The sequence below is a fragment of the Pteropus medius genome, unplaced genomic scaffold, assembly GCF_902729225.1.
Source record: "Pteropus medius unplaced genomic scaffold, Ma_sr-lr_union100, whole genome shotgun sequence".
NCBI lineage: Eukaryota > Metazoa > Chordata > Mammalia > Chiroptera > Pteropodidae > Pteropus > Pteropus medius.
The window spans coordinates 17,945,873-17,963,960 of record NW_024345601.1 but is presented as its reverse complement, the minus strand read 5'-3'; the positions used below and the strand labels follow the sequence as shown (position 1 = coordinate 17,963,960).

The 18,088-nt window shown below is 36.2% G+C and overlaps 1 protein-coding gene across 2 annotated transcripts in view; it reads right to left on the bottom strand.

Annotated features, from left to right (window-relative positions):
• The window catches only part of THSD7B (thrombospondin type 1 domain containing 7B), a 742,175-nt gene that overhangs the window by 326,111 nt on the left and 397,976 nt on the right, over positions 1 to 18,088 (bottom strand). For both annotated transcript variants that reach the window (XM_039874567.1, XM_039874568.1), the window contains exons 9-10: positions 16,166 to 16,400; positions 8,756 to 8,871 (exon numbers count right to left, since the gene is read on the bottom strand). In XM_039874567.1, the coding sequence (XP_039730501.1) occupies positions 8,756 to 8,871; positions 16,166 to 16,400 (351 nt within the window). The remainder of the gene's footprint in view (positions 1 to 8,755; positions 8,872 to 16,165; positions 16,401 to 18,088) is intronic.

Below are 18,088 nucleotides of genomic sequence, written 5' to 3'. Positions count from 1 at the left end.
ATAAAGCCCTTCTACATTTCTTATAGACATATTGCCTCAGTTGGTGACCCCTGTTGAAATGTGAAGTTCCAGAAGGAAATGGCTTTTAAGAATTAGCAGTTGAATAGCCTTTGTTTCCCATGAGAAACTCATAAGATTTCATAAAAAATGAATGAGTAAACAAATAAATAAAAGGGCTGGAGCATGCTTCTCATTAAACCACATTTGCCAGGAAACCAGAGACTAATCTTATTCTAAATCCCACATATTCTATCGCCAGCATCATCATGTGTGTTCTTGCAGTAGCCACACAAATCATCCGTGAAAGGAATTTAGTTGTAAAGGCAGATCAACTTTCCTTTTAGCAGTTTGTTAGGTATGTAGGCTTTAACTGGCATCCATTTATTTGACATGGATTTACTGAATTCTATTCTATAATAAGTTTATTACTTGGCACTTTTGGGAATGAAAACTGAAAAGGCCCCAGGCCTCAAGGACTTCATGTTTCTTCAAAGTGACACACACACATTTATCAATAGCTAAAATGCAAGCTATTCATACGAGGTCATGGGACTCCAGTGTAAGGAGTGGTTACTTCCAGCAGGGGGGTCAGGACAAATCCTGTGGAGGAGGAAACAATTTACATGTGGTAAAATGGACAAACGGTAGAGATGAAGAGAAAGATATCCTAGACAGGGAGTACTGATGATCTTCCTTACAGTATTCCCTCATAGCACCCTGAATTTCTGCATATCACATTTTTAACTGCATATTCATTTAGGTAATTATGTGTTCAAAATGCCTCTATCTTCCACCACTAGAGTGTACTCTCCGCAATGCAGGGATGTATATTTCAGTCACCACGTTACGCATATGCACAGTACTTTGCACAGTGCCTGGAACACAGTGATTGTTCAGTAATTGTTTATTGCTGAATGAGTGGTCAAGAGCCTAGGATTCCAAGTGGTTTTGGCATTTATTAGTTTTGCAGTCTTGGGTCCTATACCTAAGACTCTATTTCCTCATATGTAAGATGGGGTTATAATAGTTCTTTTCATATAAGGTTGAAATAAGAATTAAATAAGATAATGCATATAAATAGGTCATAGCTATCATTAATTTGAGAAGATGCAGTGATATGAAGCCAAGCCATGCTGAAGTTACAGCCTATTAGTGATAAGAGTTTGAACTTATCTAGCTTTTTTTTTCTATAATGGTACAGGCATACCAAGCAAGGCAACATAGTAAGTTTAATTTAAACTAGTATTTTTACCTGGTCTTTCCTCCTATTGGACCAGATGACCAGAAGTACTTCCCTTGAAAATGCTATTGCCCCATTTACAGAGCAGAATTAATGGAACTGCTGTTCCTTCTTCATCAAACTGTCCTGACAGTCATTGACAAAGCACATACGAAAGAAATGTGTGATAGATTTGTAACGTGCAGAGCTCATGTCACAGGTTTAAGATACCAGGCTTCAAATGTTTTTTTTGTAAATTAATTAAATTATTTTTAAATTATAGTTTACATATAATAATTTATTAGTTTCAGGTGTATAACATGGTGATTTGGCATTTCTATACCTTACGAAGTGATCACCACAATAAGCCTAGTAACCATCTGCCACCATACAAAGTTATCATGATACATTGACTATAGTCCGTATGCTGAACCAGATCTCAGATTCTTGAACTGCTAATAAACAAATATGATGAGTTGTGCCTGTGAATATGAGAAATAAGTTGTGAGATGAAAAGAGGCAGGCCCTGGAGTCAGTGAAAACTGAACCCCAACCCTGGCTTTGCCTCCGACATGTTGGGTGACCTTAGATCAATTATTCATCTTTTTGAGCCAGGTGTTCCTCATCCGTCAGTCATATACAATAAGACCAGCTTCCTGGGGCTATTGTTGGTGGTAGAGAAAAATCTCAGCTGGTGTACTGTGAACTCCAGGTCCCTGTAAGTGTACATCAATCTTTGGCTCAGAAAGAGGAAGTAGGGAATAGGAGAAAGTATGGACTAAGAAGCCTTTCCTATCAGCTGTTACTCAGACTAACATTTGCTATGAAGAATTATAGGTAATGCCAACTAAGAGCTCTGATCTCTGAGTAGCAGCTTCTCCTTATAAACCAACAGTGTTCCTTCATGTCTGGATGTGGTCATGGGGCTCTAATAAAATGTTCTAATTTTTTTTTTTTTTGCCAAATCGATTTTTTTTTTTCAATTCAAATCTACTTCCTACTGAGTTTTAATACAGACAGGCATAAGGTGCTAAATTTTGAGGGGGAAAAAACACAAGAAATAAAAAAAATTAAAAGAATTAACAGAATTTTATCTACCTCTTTTATTCCCAATGAATAAAGAGAAAGTTTCTTTTATGATTTTTATCAACAGAACTCCTCAGTTTGGTAGGAATATGAGCTAAACTGTAATCTCTACAAGCTTAAGTCTTTGTCATTCCTTCTACTAAATGTTCAGGAATATTTATTGAGTACTGGAATCATATAGTGATCTATGGGCTTTAAATTATAGACTAAAGGGGGCATGGCACTCCCAATGGAGCCTATAAAATCAAAGGCACCTATACTCTGTCTAATGGGTCTTGGGCTTGGGACATAGATGTGAGATATACATCTTATTTTGTTTTTCAAAAAATATTTGGTAATAGATACATTCCAAATCTATTGAGGTGGTAACTGAGATTTAGGTTAAGTCATCTTCTGGAAAAAAAGTCATTAAATCATTATATTCCTTCAACACTATTTGGGGGGCCAGTGTTCCAGGTCCCAAATCTTGATTACTCAAGCACAGTAGACTCCTCATTACTTGGGAGTAAATTAGTACTTCATTTTCTACTTCCCAAGCAAGCGGACAAAAGCACAGATGAACCTGTGGGGAGAAAAAGGGGAGCGCATGTTCTTGAAAGGGGTAAGTAAAGAGAGAGTGGTGATAGTATGCCTTTGAGTGGGAGAAATTCTCAAGTCTAGGATAGGTAATTTTTGACTTATTTGACATTCTGAATGACCAATATCTTTTCCATAATTATCCTGGATCCACCAACAATCCACCATTAATGCTGTAGTTTCATCCAAATGGAAACAAAATCTTTAGGAATTAGAACCGATTGTGGGAAAGACATAGAGTTCGTTTACTCATTCACTCGAAAATTACTGAGTGTTCATAATGTGCCAGACATTGTACTAAGCATTAGAAGTTCATTAATAAAATCAGAAGACTCCTGCATTTTAGATTTTATAATTTGTCCAAAAAAAATACATATATGGAAACAAGTGCCATAATACCAGCACATGGAGGACTAGATACTGCAGGACACCAACAACATAAAAGATAAGTTCCCTGACCTTAAGGAACTTACATGTTTAATAACAGCAACAACAACAATAATAATAATAATAATAATTTTTCATATTCTGGAATTCTTCATGAGTTTCATTCTCATTTAATCCTTATAACAATTCTGTAAAGTAGATGCTACTATATTATTTCATATTAGAAAAGAAGAAATTGAAACATAGGAAGTTTAATGTGAGTCTAAAGTGATTTGTATGACAAAAATGAGATCTGAGTCAAGGAAGTCTAATTTGAGAGTCCATGCTCAACCACTACACCCAAGCATAAAAAAAAAAATTTAAAAAAAAATTTTTAAAAAGGTATCTTTGACACTGGAAATTCAAGGCATAATGTCAGAACGTTAGACAGAGGAGCAAAAGACACCACCAAATGAGGTTTCCTATCAATTCCCAGCAGCAGTTTGCTTTGGGCCTGTTACCATGACACTGCTCTCCAGCTTGCCCCTTAGTGATGAAAGATAATTATTGACAAATAATTAATCATTAACTTCATCATTCCTAACAGATTATAGAAAGAGTCATTTTGAATATGCCACATTTTATCTTCCAATATAGTAACTTTATACCGTACATATTTTTTCTTTCCATAGAAGTAGGATATATATCTGGGAATTACATCAAAATAATCCATTGGCAGTGGAATGGGGGATAGTGCTAGTATAGACAAACCAGAGTGGCCATGACTTGATGATTATTTTTACTTGTGTGATGGCTACACAAGAGTGCATTCTATTAATTACTACTATTTCATATTAACATTCTATCAATTTATGTATATGTCTGAAATGTATAATATTAAATGTTAAAAATACACAAAGATAGAAATACCCTTAAAGATAGAATGAGAGAAATCTTGGAAAATCAGCACTGATATGTGACTTTAGAGTAAAAAACATTAGATGTGATGCTTATGAGAGCAGTGGCCAAGATAATTAATTTCCAGTACTACGCAGGTAAACAATATCAATGAGCTCTTACAGCAGATTAAAATGTATGTGAAGACATCTTGAAAAGTATAAAACACTAAATGAGTGTTTCTCATCCCTACTCCATTTATAAAGGTCAATTATAGAGAGTTTTAATATTTCACATTTCTCTTCAACATGAACAGATTCTGACTAAGTGAACAAGGGGAGGTGAATCTTGGACATCTGTTCATTGAAAAAACTCCAAGGGGCTGAAAACCTCTACAATTAATAATCCATTGATTTATTAAGCAAACAATGTTGGATACTTCAGGCAGGTATTTGTTTTATAGGCTGAAAGAAGAATAGGAGAAAATAACAAGAAATGTACCAAAAAAAAAAAATCGTTCTTGATTATGTGGCTAATTTATTCTGGGACTTGAAAACTAAAAAGACCACACAGGACCACAGACTGATAAATATTTGGTTTTCTTAGAAGAATGTGGGACTACAGTATATCCTTTAAGAAGAGACTCAGATAAGGAAGGGTAAGAAGACAGGAAGTGTGGCTAGAGAGTGTTTATAGTTCGACAATACTTTTAAATCATAAAGATTTACCTCATGAACCCAGCTAGGACCAAAAAAACTTGATTCAAATAAAAGCTCATCCATTGCTAAGGCACCAACCACCCTACCACTTTGGCTTCCCTGGCCATTCCAAAAACCTATTAAATCATGTCTTGGTATATTTTAGAGATCTCCAGGTATTCCATTGTGCAGCCAAATTTGGGGACCATGGACATAAACTCTTCTCAACATTGATGAGCCAACCTGAAACCACAGCTGCAAAAGAAGAGTTCTTCTTCCATCCTCATTAGTTGAGGCTGCCACCTGCTCAGGCCCATCCTTCTCCTGATCTCTCAGTTTAGGTTAAACCACTTCTCTCCGCCTTGCCCCCCACACCTGTGTCCCCACCTGCTGGTCTGTCCCCAGTTCATGATTATCACTTTACAACTTTGATTATGTCATTGTTTTGCTCAAACATTTTGAACGAACACCACCTAGAGCTTTCTAACCAACGTTTAGGTATCACCTAGGAGCTTGTTCAAAGATACAGTTTCAGGCCCTGTCCAGACCTACTAACTTAGAATCAAACTTGCACTTTAATAAGACCCCCAGGGGACTTATATAAGCATTTAAGTTTGAGAAGTACTGCTTTAGAACAGTATTGCCCTAAGTATCTTTTGAGGGACACTCTCAAGACAGAGAATCTACTACCTGAATTCAAAGGTACGCCTTTCTTTCTCTTTACAGGACACCCGTCCATTCAAAAAATATTTATTGAGTGACAATTATGGTTCATACTATGCTGGGTTTAGAGGATGCAGCAGTGAAAACAACAGAAGTGGTCCCACATTCATGAATTTACAATACAGAAAGAGCAATGTTAACAAGGAAAGGTATGTATAGGAGTGCCATAAAGGGTATGTGCTGGATGCTGTGGGATGATCTAGTTCATGAGGTAGATGGGGGAGGGGGTTATGCAGTTTGGGAGATTAGAGCAGCATTTCTGGGGAAAGGCTGCTACAAGTCCCTGCAGAAGCACAAATTGAGGGCTCAGGAAGGAGGCGCAGCTAAACACAGTGCTAGCTTCACACTGCAGGTGCAAAGGCTTGGAACAACTGTAGAAATGCTTGCCCAGTGCCTACTCCAAACAAAGCATTGTTGTAAGTGCTTCCTTTATATGTAGATGTGATTATTAACTCTGTTTTACTGATGAGGAAACTGAGGCACAGAGAGATTAAATGATGTGTCCACTGTCACACAGAAACCCTTGGAACTCAACTCTGGCCATATTGCTCCAGTGTCTACATTCTCAGCCACGATAATCTAAAACGTTTGAGCTGGGAAGAACATAATGCATTCAAGAACCTGAAAAATACACCATATGTCCAGAGTTCAAGCAGTGTATGGTCATATATCTATGGCCCTTTTTTATCATAAGGGGGAGAATGCATCACCATTTAGCAGCAGCTTCTTACAACTCAAATTTTTAAGAAATATTCCATATTTACTGAATTGGAATTTCTACCATGAAGCTGAAAATCTTCATTTTAATAATGGTTCCAGGCGATTCAGAGGCATAAAGTTTGAGAACCATAGGCTTGGAGTTACCATTTGCTTCAATAATCTCCTCCGTCTCATAGTCCCCCCTAATTAACCCATGGTTATTTAATAATATACTGGTCCCAAGGTATAAACTAAACACGAGGGTTAGTAGACTTGAAGTGGAAAGCTAGAAGAAATCTGAAAATTGAATCTTTGCTTCTCCAGGTCCCTTGGCTGCCAGGCTGTGAAAAGAATTATCTAGGCTTGAAAAATTGGAAGCAAAAAGAGACCACAGAGACTTAGAACTATTTTCATTTCAATGTCAACATTTAAATACCTAATTGAATGAGGAAATTTGAGTAAAATTTGAAATTACTGGAAGAGAAAATATTTCACTTGCCCTGTGATGCCTCTATCCTTAGTTAGTGCTAGGAGAAGACTCTCAGGCAACGGAGAGAATTTTCATGAATGTAAAATACACTTAATAACAGTAGTTGAAGTAATCTCTGGCCACGAGGGTGCACTGGCTCAGCAAAGCTGATATGCCTCCTAAGTGTCAGGAGACCGTGACGGTTCCACCACTAATATCTGACTGTCAACAGGGTATTCTTTTTAATTCAGTCTTGTCCTTTCTTATAACACTTTAACAAAGGAATTATGGTAATCTCTCATAAGGAAGAAACTAAAAGAAATAGCTAAACCTCAATAAAATTCTATCATTGTAGATTATTTTATCTTCGTGATTTTTTTCTAATATTTATCTTTAAGAGTCTGAATGTTTTTCAGGAATGTTACTATTAAAATTCCAAAAGTCAGCCTTCTAGATGTTGCCTTACAAATGGTTCAGAATAGAGATCATAGCTTTTCTGTCCCACTCTGTCTGAAAATGACATTCCCCTGACTACTCTCAACAAACCCTGTTCATCCAGTTCTCTTACTTTGGATCTTCACTCAGAAAAGTTAGTTTTGGAGAGTTTCTAGAAGATTTCAACTCCTTGAAAGATCAGATAAATATTCTACTACATTTTCAAAGTTCTTTCATATTCAATATATTTATTTCTGATGCTTTCCAAAAGCAAAGCTCTTTGGATACTACTCTATTAATGCTGTGACAAAGAATCGTTAAGGTGAAATAGCAGTTATAAAAACTTTATGCAGGTGTCCCACCATTGCAATATAAGACACTGATGATGATAAGATTCAACAGCTGTCAATAGCCCTTTGCCAATCACTGAGAAGTGGTTTGAAATGGCAGTCAGATCTATGTCAGTGTTGGTCATATTATCATGTCACTCCCATGAAGATATGTGAGTCGATGTGCATTTGAGAGATTCTAGTTCCATAGGGCTGGGATTTTTCCAAAGAAAGGTGTTAATGCTCTCAATCTCTGTGATGGGTTCTCTCTTCATGGAAGTTCATACGTCCTCCTCCTTTCTGCCAGGAGTCTAGTGTAGCAATAATGAGAGCCATGCCCTGCTTGAGAGGACATGACTGTCAAGAGAAGACCAGAGATGTGTGAATGAAACCTAGTCTACTCTAGGCACTAAGGCTAATATTTTTTTCATCCTTCCTTTTCTTGAATGTGCCTTTTCTTACTGTGGCAGTAGTAAGACTCACAGGACCAAGGTTAGGGTGGGAGACTAGGAGAGAGGCACTAAGTTATTAACTGCTGGTCTTAGGCTAAAACTGAGTTTGGGGGCTAGGAGGACTTGTATTTCCACATGGACTAAGCTCATCAGGAAACCGCAATAAGCATGGGGGGAAAGGCATGTTTTTAGGAAGAGGGTCATTTTACCAAAGAGCTCTTATGTGTTTATTAGGATTAGGTATTAAGTATCTTGAATCAAAGCCCTCTAAATACACCCAAGTGTATAAAACATAACCATTAAATGTAAAGAAATACAAATCCTATATTGCCAATTTCTGTGTATTGCCAATACTTTTAAAAGTATCTGCCTTTGTTCTTCTGCAGGCTTATATTTATTGGTGATGTAAGCATAGTGCTTAAGGCCCTATATTCTAATGAAGATACTTGGTGTCAGGCTCTAAACACAAAAGAACAAAGAAATTGTGATGGTGATGATGTTTTATAAGGAACCACATACAAATGGTTGTTCAAAATGTCACCAAGGGATTAATAGAAGATGAATACTCCAGCAATGCACACCAGTGACATAGTATCATATAATAACTGAATGTTTTCCCTGCCAGGTTTTGATGGATTTGGAAATCCAAGACTTCGTTTACAAATTTTATAAACCTTTTCTCCAGGATGACATGCAAATAAAAAAAAAAAAGGTGTTTACATCCCACAATTTTTCTCTTATTTAGCAGTGGGGAAAATAATCAGGTGGTTAGGAAAGAAAGCACTAAGAAAACAGCATCCACCTACCTGATTGGCACAGGCTTGGGCAGGGCGTCCACTCGCTGAAAGCTGTCACAATACAGTCTTTTTTGCATGGGAGAAGACAAGGGCGTACTATTTCAGGGCGAGTAGAATCTGGACATCTGTCAATGTAAAGAGACCATATCAATGCCTGCTGAACAAAGTAATTTTTTTTTTTTTTAACATAGGGATTTCAAAACAGAAAATATCACCCAGGGAAGTGAAGCCACTTATCCAAGGGCTCACAGACAGAAGCAAAGCAGGAGATTTCAGCTCTCTGGATCTAGACATCAAAATACTTTTTTGCTAGACTAGGAAAAGAATAATACCTGAAACTAATGAGAGATAAATGCCAAGAAAGTATCTCCCCTTCAGCATTAATTCTTTTAGAATGAACATAGATGATATATTTTTTGAAAAGTGTTTTATTCAGGGTAATATAACAAACCAGTGACATCCTTCATAAGGAAGAGAAAAATAAAGGCAATATATGGATATTTTGAGAAACAAAAATAATTGAAGACCACTTATAAATCTTTGATAATTATTAGAATTTTAGAGTATTTAAATAATTGGCAGGCATCTCTTTAGAACATGTAGATTGATGAGTTAGAGTAAGCAAGATAAGACAGACTGCGAATAACATGTATAACTAGCTAGCATTAACCAGAGAAACACTTCGATTCTGTTATTTTGTTGATAATTCATTCAATGCTCATACATGGGAGGAAAGTAATAAAGTCAATAGATTTATAATCACTTGAAAGAACTAAAGTCTCAGAATGTGGCAAACAAGTTTTTGTTTTCTTGCTTGCATACTTATTTTTATGAGCACAGAGTGTTAAAAAAACATATTCATTATCTTCTAAAATAGTAATATTCCAAGAGTTAAAAGAGGAAAGCACCCTGTAACATATATTTGCATTTTAAATTTTGTTTCCCATAAGTTTCTTATAAAGCACAGAGATGCAGTATGTATAAAGTCTAATAGTGTGAGCTTTGGCATTAGATAGCCAGTGCTAAATTAAGGGCTTTGCCTACATTCTTTTACTTCTTCCCAATGACAACAGTGAAAGGCATTATAATCTTCATTTTCTGATGATGAAACTGAAGTGCTAAAATAATAAATAATGTGCACAAAGTTACATGGAGACAGAGCTCTTGAGAAAGATTATGATAGAAGAAACACCAATTTAGCATATTCGAACAATTACTAGACCTCCCAGTAGGAAAGAAGAGATAATGTAGGCCATAAAATTAACAAGAAAATAATGGATTAAAAAAACAAATAACTGATGAGAGGGTGACGCTTCAGATGAAAAGTACACCAATTGTATACAAAATGATGAACATACAAACACTTTTTCAAATATTAAGAAAAAGTAAGAGATGATAATGGTTGGGGAAGAGAAGAAAAAAATAGGTCATCTAAGAAGGAAAAAGAAACTGACTGACATGAGATTTCATCAATTTATATAGTTATAAAAACTAAAATATTTTCTTAGTTTTAAAACTTTAGATACAATATAAAGGCAAAACATGTGAGACTGAATTTGGCTGCGGAACAGAATGTACATATCAATCTTGCTGTCATAAGGTAAAGGTGCAGTAGCCAAATGATGGAAAATGGAAGAGGAAGGATAGAAAGTGGCTTGAATGTCCTCATCCACCAAAGCAGGAGGTCAGAGAGCCAATCTACATATAAATAAAATAAGAAAAAAAGTTCTAAGACAATTAATCAAAAGTACTAATATAACCAACCAGCAATGTGAAGAGTTGGGAGAGGAATTAGTGTAGCTGAGCTGATGTTCATTGTTTTCATGAGAGGAATAAGAGATGGATATTTTATTTTAAATTGATAAATGAAGAGATATATAAATGATATATGAAAAATATATCAAGTAGCATTAGGAGCTAAACATCAAAAAAGAGAGGAGCGATAAGAATATATACTTGGGCTGGATTGTATTGACATAAAGACACAGTGGGTAGCTAAGAAATTAATGTGTTTGCCAGGGAAGGGATGAATGGGAGCAGGTGTGGGTACAAGGCTTCTTGTTGGTATATATTATATATCTCTTTGTATATTGTTATGATTTGTGAACTATGTGAAGGCTTTACCCAGTCAAAAAAAAAAAATAAGACGTAAGGGAAGAAAATTACAGTAACTATCAAGAAGTGATTGTGTTTGAGAAATGAGATATTAAGTGGAGTAGGAGATGGGTGGGAACCTGTTGCTTTCCGTCATCACTCCCTCTGTATTATTTTACTTGTACTATTAAGCATATCATACTTTGATAAAAATAAATTAAAATGGAAAATACATATACTCACAGAAAAAAATTGCTCGATTACTTATTAGTGGCTTTATTGTTAATCATATTTAACACACACAAAAAGCTGTTTATCAAATAGTTCAATTCAATGAACATAACAATAGAAAAAAAAGAGTGTCTTAGAGTTTCTTTATGAAGATATAATGTCATTTAAACAAGCTACTCTAGTAAGGAAAACTTATGCCATACTTTAATAGAGATAACAAAAATACTAGGACCATTCCCAATTCCTCTATTCATATTCTAAAGTCAACTAAGATTAAATTGAACTTCTATTTATTCTAACTCCTGGCATATGACTGGAAATGAAACTGCAACTTGAGTAAAACCAACTTCTCGTGTACTGGACGGGGCAGGTGTTGCTCCACACCCATCCAGTACATACTGACTCACAAAAGAGCTTAGAAATACTTGTGAGGCTGGCTTTAGACTTTCTGGAGAGGGTGGCTTACACTGCAGGGACTTTTGTTCACTTCAATTAGGAATAGGTGTTAACCTTTTAGGGAACTGATATTGCCTACTTTACTTACACTTTACTAACATTACTTAAAATAAATACTCACAAGGCATAATGTCCACTCATCACAATATGCTCCCCTTTCTCTCTGTGTTCTTCCACTAAGTCCATAAGAGAGAAACAATATCATCTCCTCGATGGCAAAAGTCAAGCTCAGATTATATTGCTTTTATGGAGGCCATGAACTGAAGGCTTTCCTGGAATGTGATTTCTAGTCGATAGGAGCCAGCTATTCTCTTGTCAGTGAACCTATCTTTCTGTTCATATCCTCTGTCAAAAAGGTTGGCCTTTTCTTCAAGGATTCATATTCTATTTACATGTTGTCTACCCCTTCAAGGATCATCACATATCCAATTTTAATGAATTTCCTCTTAGTCTGCAAAAATATTCTCTTTGACCATTAGCAACTTATGTGCCCTCCACATCTAAAAACTACAAGGTTTTATTTTCCTTATTATTGTACTGCTACTGACTGAACAAAAAAGGCTTTTTATACCTTTCATGCTGCTGTTTTGTTGTGTGTGGCGCACATGCAAATGTGTACACATCTGCATGCAAATTATCCACACTAAATTTGAGTGCCTTGATAATGGAGTTCCATCTTACATGATATATTAAAAATATCATGTCTTAGTGTGTGGTAAATATTTAGTAACAGTAAGTGATTGACTGAGTGGTATTCTATGCTATTGGAGCCTAAAGACAAATAAATCCTTGGGGATACCAGGCAAATTTATCCAGCCATTTCCAAAATAAAATTGAAGCCTTAAAACTCAGGATTCATTTAAAACATATGGATTCGTTTTAGTTAGTAAACAAAATATGATCCCTAGCCTTTTGTCATAATTTATACTACCTACTTTCATGTAAGCTCTGATCCTAGATTGACAATGCTCTTGAGAAAAGGATGTTGGCACTTCATTTCAACATGTATATTTTCCTGTATTTGCACTGAAGTATTCTATAACTACTGTCTCATGGTCACATAGGTTGCACTATGCTGAAATGCATTAAATTGAGCTACAAAGATTTTCCATTTTTCAGTTTGCCTCCATAATGGGCATACAGACATACAGTGCCCCACCTTCTTGAGCAATCCTCCAACCCAGGAACTGATGTACCATCTCACTCAGATAAAGGGACAAACCTGACAACTTTTTAAACATTAAATGTTTAATGAGAGGTCTGTATTCCTATATCTCACAAAATGCCAGGTATTTTTACATTAAAGGTAGAAAATGCTTTATCGGAACCTTTGGAAGGCTTTGAGTTGTGTTTTTAATCTCTATTATTATTTTTTCCACATTGTAGCTGAAAAAAGTATTGACTCGAGAAACAAAACCAAACAAAATCCCAAAAATATCCCAGCGAGTTCTCACTTCTGTTTCAGTTGTGCCCCAGCTAGTTCTCATTTTCTGATATGATCAGTTCTATTACTCATACAATAGTAACATTCTCAAATACACAATTGCATGGAAACCAAAACACCATCCCAGGGAAGCAAGAACTTGCAGGAAATTCTGTGTGTGCCAGTGCAGTGAGTTTAGAGATAAAATACATTATGTTAGCCAACCCATTCCATGGAGACATGCTTCTTTCTTTCTACCCTGAAGGCCACTCTTTCTTTAGGTATTTTCTTATTCTTTCCTTTTTCTATTGCCCATCCCCACCTCAAGGATTCCACAAATGGCAGAGGATCTTTTCCCACTGCAATGGGTTTCATGTGAAAAAAACAAAAATATATATTTTTTGAAAGGGCAGAGGAAAGGAGACTCTCTTGCTGATAATCTCGCTATCTCACTATGTGCTTCACTGGACAGTAGGTATTATTTTCTTAGGCCAATTAATCTTATTAACCTCAAGAATTTTAATTAACTTCACTAAAGTCAATGCAGGCTCTTCATGTTTAGCAGGATTGTTAGGAGATGTATAGTGAGAAGAAAAACTAGGTTAAGTCTCTAGGCTCATTACAATGCAAAAGTAATTAGCAAAATCTTCATGTGTATGTGTGCATGCTTATGTGCATGTGTGTGAGTGTCTTAGGAAACACATCTGTGCAATTCATTTTTCTGTGCTGGTACACTAAGCAAAACTGAAGGTTATTCATTGTAATAATATTTTAGTCTCACCTGTGTAAGTTTTCAAAGAAATGTATATTCACTTGTAAATTATGTTTTAAACTATAAACTTTTGGTCCTGTGATTTTGGGTGGGGGCACACAATATCATTGGGTTAACTAACAGCTGAGTAAGGTGACATGCTCAGAGACTTTAATAAAAAACTGTCATTCAAAGTAATTATGAAGTTATAAGAGGAAATAGAGAACTATTTGAACATATAATCCAACTTTTCATGTCCCAATTACCTTTAAAATGTGATGATAATTTTTTTGGTAGGTGTCAGTTGCAATTCTAATGCCCCTTTGCTAAGAAATAAACAAACTGCATTCACATCAAATGGATTTTTCCTGTTGTGATTCAGAGCTGAGAAGTTTTCTCAAAGAAAGAAGATCCAACTTCAAGTATGCTAAAGTTTCTTATCACTATAAAGAATAACAGTTTTTGTGTGTGTTAAAAATGAACAATAACAAGGCTGTAATCCTTCTCAAGATAAAAGGAGTTCTCTTGTCTGCATAATACCTTTGTAAGTCTTTCAAAATGTTACCATAACCCCATAAATTAGATTACCTGAACCAGGCAATATGCAAACTTTATTGCCCATGTTTGGCTATATCTCTCATTGACTTGACTCAATTAGTCCACATGATATTATAGATACCAGGCAAATTAAAACATACAACTGACATAAGCTGCTGTTCTGAAAAACATCACAAGCAATGTAGGGTCAGATACTAAAGCAGAAATAACATTTATGGGTTAGCAAGAGCAGAAGGTCATATGTATGATCTAGTCATTATTCTTCATTGCAGACCCTTTTGACAAAATTTATCATTGTAGATATATAGATATATAAACATATTTTAAGCAAGGGATAAACAACAGCTACTTTCCATCTTCTGCAATTCAAATCCAATCCTTGGGAAACCCTGTTATTTTCCTACACTTAGGTCTAGTTAATTCATGAATTCTAAAATGTTTATGGAACACTAACTACATGTCAGATACTATGCTAAAGTCTGGGGTTGCAGCAGGGAAGAATAACTAACCTCGGTCCTGTAAAAGCCCCATTTAGGGGGAGAGAAAGATCAGGTCTTCCTGATTGTGCTTCACTTCCAGTAATAGTTATCTTCGCTTGCATGTGCAGAACCGTCTGCTCAGTGGATGCTCGAACACCAGCAGTAATGGGCCAGTCTGCACTATTTTTACCATCAGCAGTTCATTTCCTTAACTGAGCTTCTGTGACTTTCCTTACTCGTAGTTAATAGTGGTTTCCATGGCAGTGTGGATAAGGCCCAGAGCCCTTCATCATGGTGCCTCAAGATGAAATTAATCAGGTGTTTGAGTTGCCCATGGCAGCAAAACAAACTGGATTAAATTAGGCAGAAGAACAAATGTATCTGCCTAGGTTGCCAAGAAAGCAGGGATATAAATTGGGGGGGATTGGATCAAGGTTTGATGCTGCCAGGATTTGTTCTGATTCAGTTTCTGCTTCTTTCTGACCATCAGCTTCACTCTCTCCTGATTTTTCCACTGGGCCTAACCAGGGCTATGACAACTCTCAATTTATGCACTTGGAGCATCAGGAATAGAAAAAAAAGAGGGTTTCATTTCCCAGTCTTGGAAATTCTTGGGGAGCAGCTCTAAGTTGCCTAGTTTGCGCCAGCCCATTCTGGTTACCCACCACCCCTGTGGCTGGGTGGGGTCTTTCATCACACAAAGGGGACTAGTTCAAACATGGCCACTTGAAAATCTCTATGGATAGGGAAATTACCCAGGCTCTGTACACTGCATAGGCTCTTTCCATTTTCTTCTAAGTCTTTCCACATGGACTTGAGGAAGAGTTATGTCTCCTCATTTGAGATGAAACTCACAGCTGAGTTCTCCAGTCAACTACTTTTTCCTCTATCACTTGCAATTATTTCTGACACTTTTTGATATCTATATCCCAGTCCATATGTCCAAATTTTCCTCCTATTATTTTTTTCTAATTTGCATCTCTATGTGCAGCATATAGCATGCATGAAATTATAAACGTACTGGAGAGCATGAATTAGTCTATTCAAAATGGCTGCAGAAAAGATTAATGGGACATAAGAGTATAACGCAACTCTATATTTTTAAAGTACATAATATACCTTCGTGTGGACTTAGTCTTTATGTGATTGAAAAAGAGTCAAAAATACTGAGATTGGCTCTAGAAAATTTGATTACTCAAGTGGATTCCATATTTATAGGCCTTATTTACTGTTATCCATTAACTAAGGCACATATTATAATTGAGTAAAGTGACTACCTTTGTTAGAGATATAGTTTTTTTTAATTTTTAAGAGTCAAAACGAAACAAAAATATCTTACTCTAGCACAGGCTGAGACATATATAGGGTTTGAAAAATATCCAACCATGCAATAATCCTATGCACTTTCAATAAATTATTGATGATACCTTTTGGTCATGACTTGTCCTACGTGACTCTTGACACAAAAGACCTTCCGTTTCTGAATGCCCACACCACAAGTAGCTTCTCCATTCCAGCCAATGGTTGTATTAAGGGCAGTTACCAATGTGTCTTCAGAACAGGGGCCCCAAGGTGATGTCTCCCAGTAGAGTTGCACACAGGAATGGTCATTGCATGAGCGATATTCTTGGAGGGTCTGACTAGGAGGGCATGGTTTTCCACCTGAAAAAATCAAAATAAAAAGAATACGTAGCTGTTGCTATTTTTATTAAGATGTTGCTGTTGTTGTAATTGCTGTTATTTTTGTTGTTTTAGCTGTTTTAGTGGTCTAGAAAAATGGCCTTTCCAAAGGCCTGAGCCACTGCCATCTTCACTCTAAGGCTATAGTTCTTTTGTCCCAAATAACCATCTGAGGATAATATGTTGCCCCATTCTCTAAATAACAGGGAGCAGTAAATGTCAATTAGATTTAAAAATAATTGATTTTACTGCCCACCTCTGGGTGATGTATTTCTGAGATAAATTCAGAAGAAATTTGCTTTTATTTTAATATTACTATATCTACATAAATTAGTTGGTTAGATTAAAAAGCCCACAACCTCAAAGTGATATTAAATTGAATATACTGTACACCCGCGCACACACACACACACACACACACACACACGCACACTCTCTCTCTTTCCTGAGTATTATTTTTATCAAAGAACCATTTTAAGACACCCATCCTCCATCAAGCAGTGCATTTTACTGCAATTTAGTAAATCCAAAAGTCTCTCTTCAAGTTTGGCAAGAGAAAGCCCATCCTTAAACTCTGAAATTACATCTGACAATGTGTTATCCGCTGGCTGGGAGACCAGACAGATGTGCATCCTTACACTCTTGGGCGAGTCAGACAATCAAATTTCATTACTATCTTTTCTTTCACATTTTTATATCCATGTAAAAACTGGTATTTATCGAAAGTATTGATTTTCCTCCCCTGTTCTTTTATACTATAATGTTTTATTCGGTGGTCCAAATGCTCAAGAAGCTTTCTGACTTTGGTTTTGTTATTCTTGTTACTTCTTCCCCTTTAAATACCACTGACTTTTTGTTCTCTTTCCAGAAATATTAAAGACAAGAGGGGGGAGCAACTGTACTTTAAAAATATGAAAATTTTCATTCGTTTTGAACCTGACCCATTTCTCAGGATCATGGAACAGAATCTTGTTTAAAAAGGAGTTCCTAACAGCCTGTGGCCATACTGCCTGCTGTTCCAACTGAGCTTTAGACTGAAGAAACCAAGAGAGGGCATGAGAGAAATGATGCATGTTGTCTAGGGACAGAGACCACTGCTATAAACGATAGGAACAGCTGCTCCTCTAATTTTTTCTGATGCCATCTATTTACATTCTCATAGCATATTTTAGCTTCTTTAAAGCTATTTTTACAGACTTCATCCTCTTCCCTCTCACAACATGCCAGCATGACAGAACAGAAAATCAGGGCACATAGATCAGGTAGCTTGCCAATGTTAGCAGCAGCTCTCAGTTAAGAAGCCATGTTTCTTGATTCCTAATTTGAAGCTCTTTTTACCATACATATTTGAATTATGTTCCCAACTGCATAAGCTATCTAAAGCTGGATGTGTATCAACCAAATTTTTTTTTTCTTCCCTTAAAAAGTATAATAAAAATTAACATCCATCTGATTGTCATATCATTACATAGCATGGGCTAAAACAATTCATATAAATTTGGGAACCCAGCAGAGGTAGAGGATTAAATAGAAAAGGTAGGCATGGAAAGGAAGCTCTTCATTTGGATTCAGGGAATATAGACATCACCTATATGTGGCTACTTCCACAATATGACCTTCACAATTACCTATCGGAAAACAATAATTGGGCAATTGACTCCATTGAAACT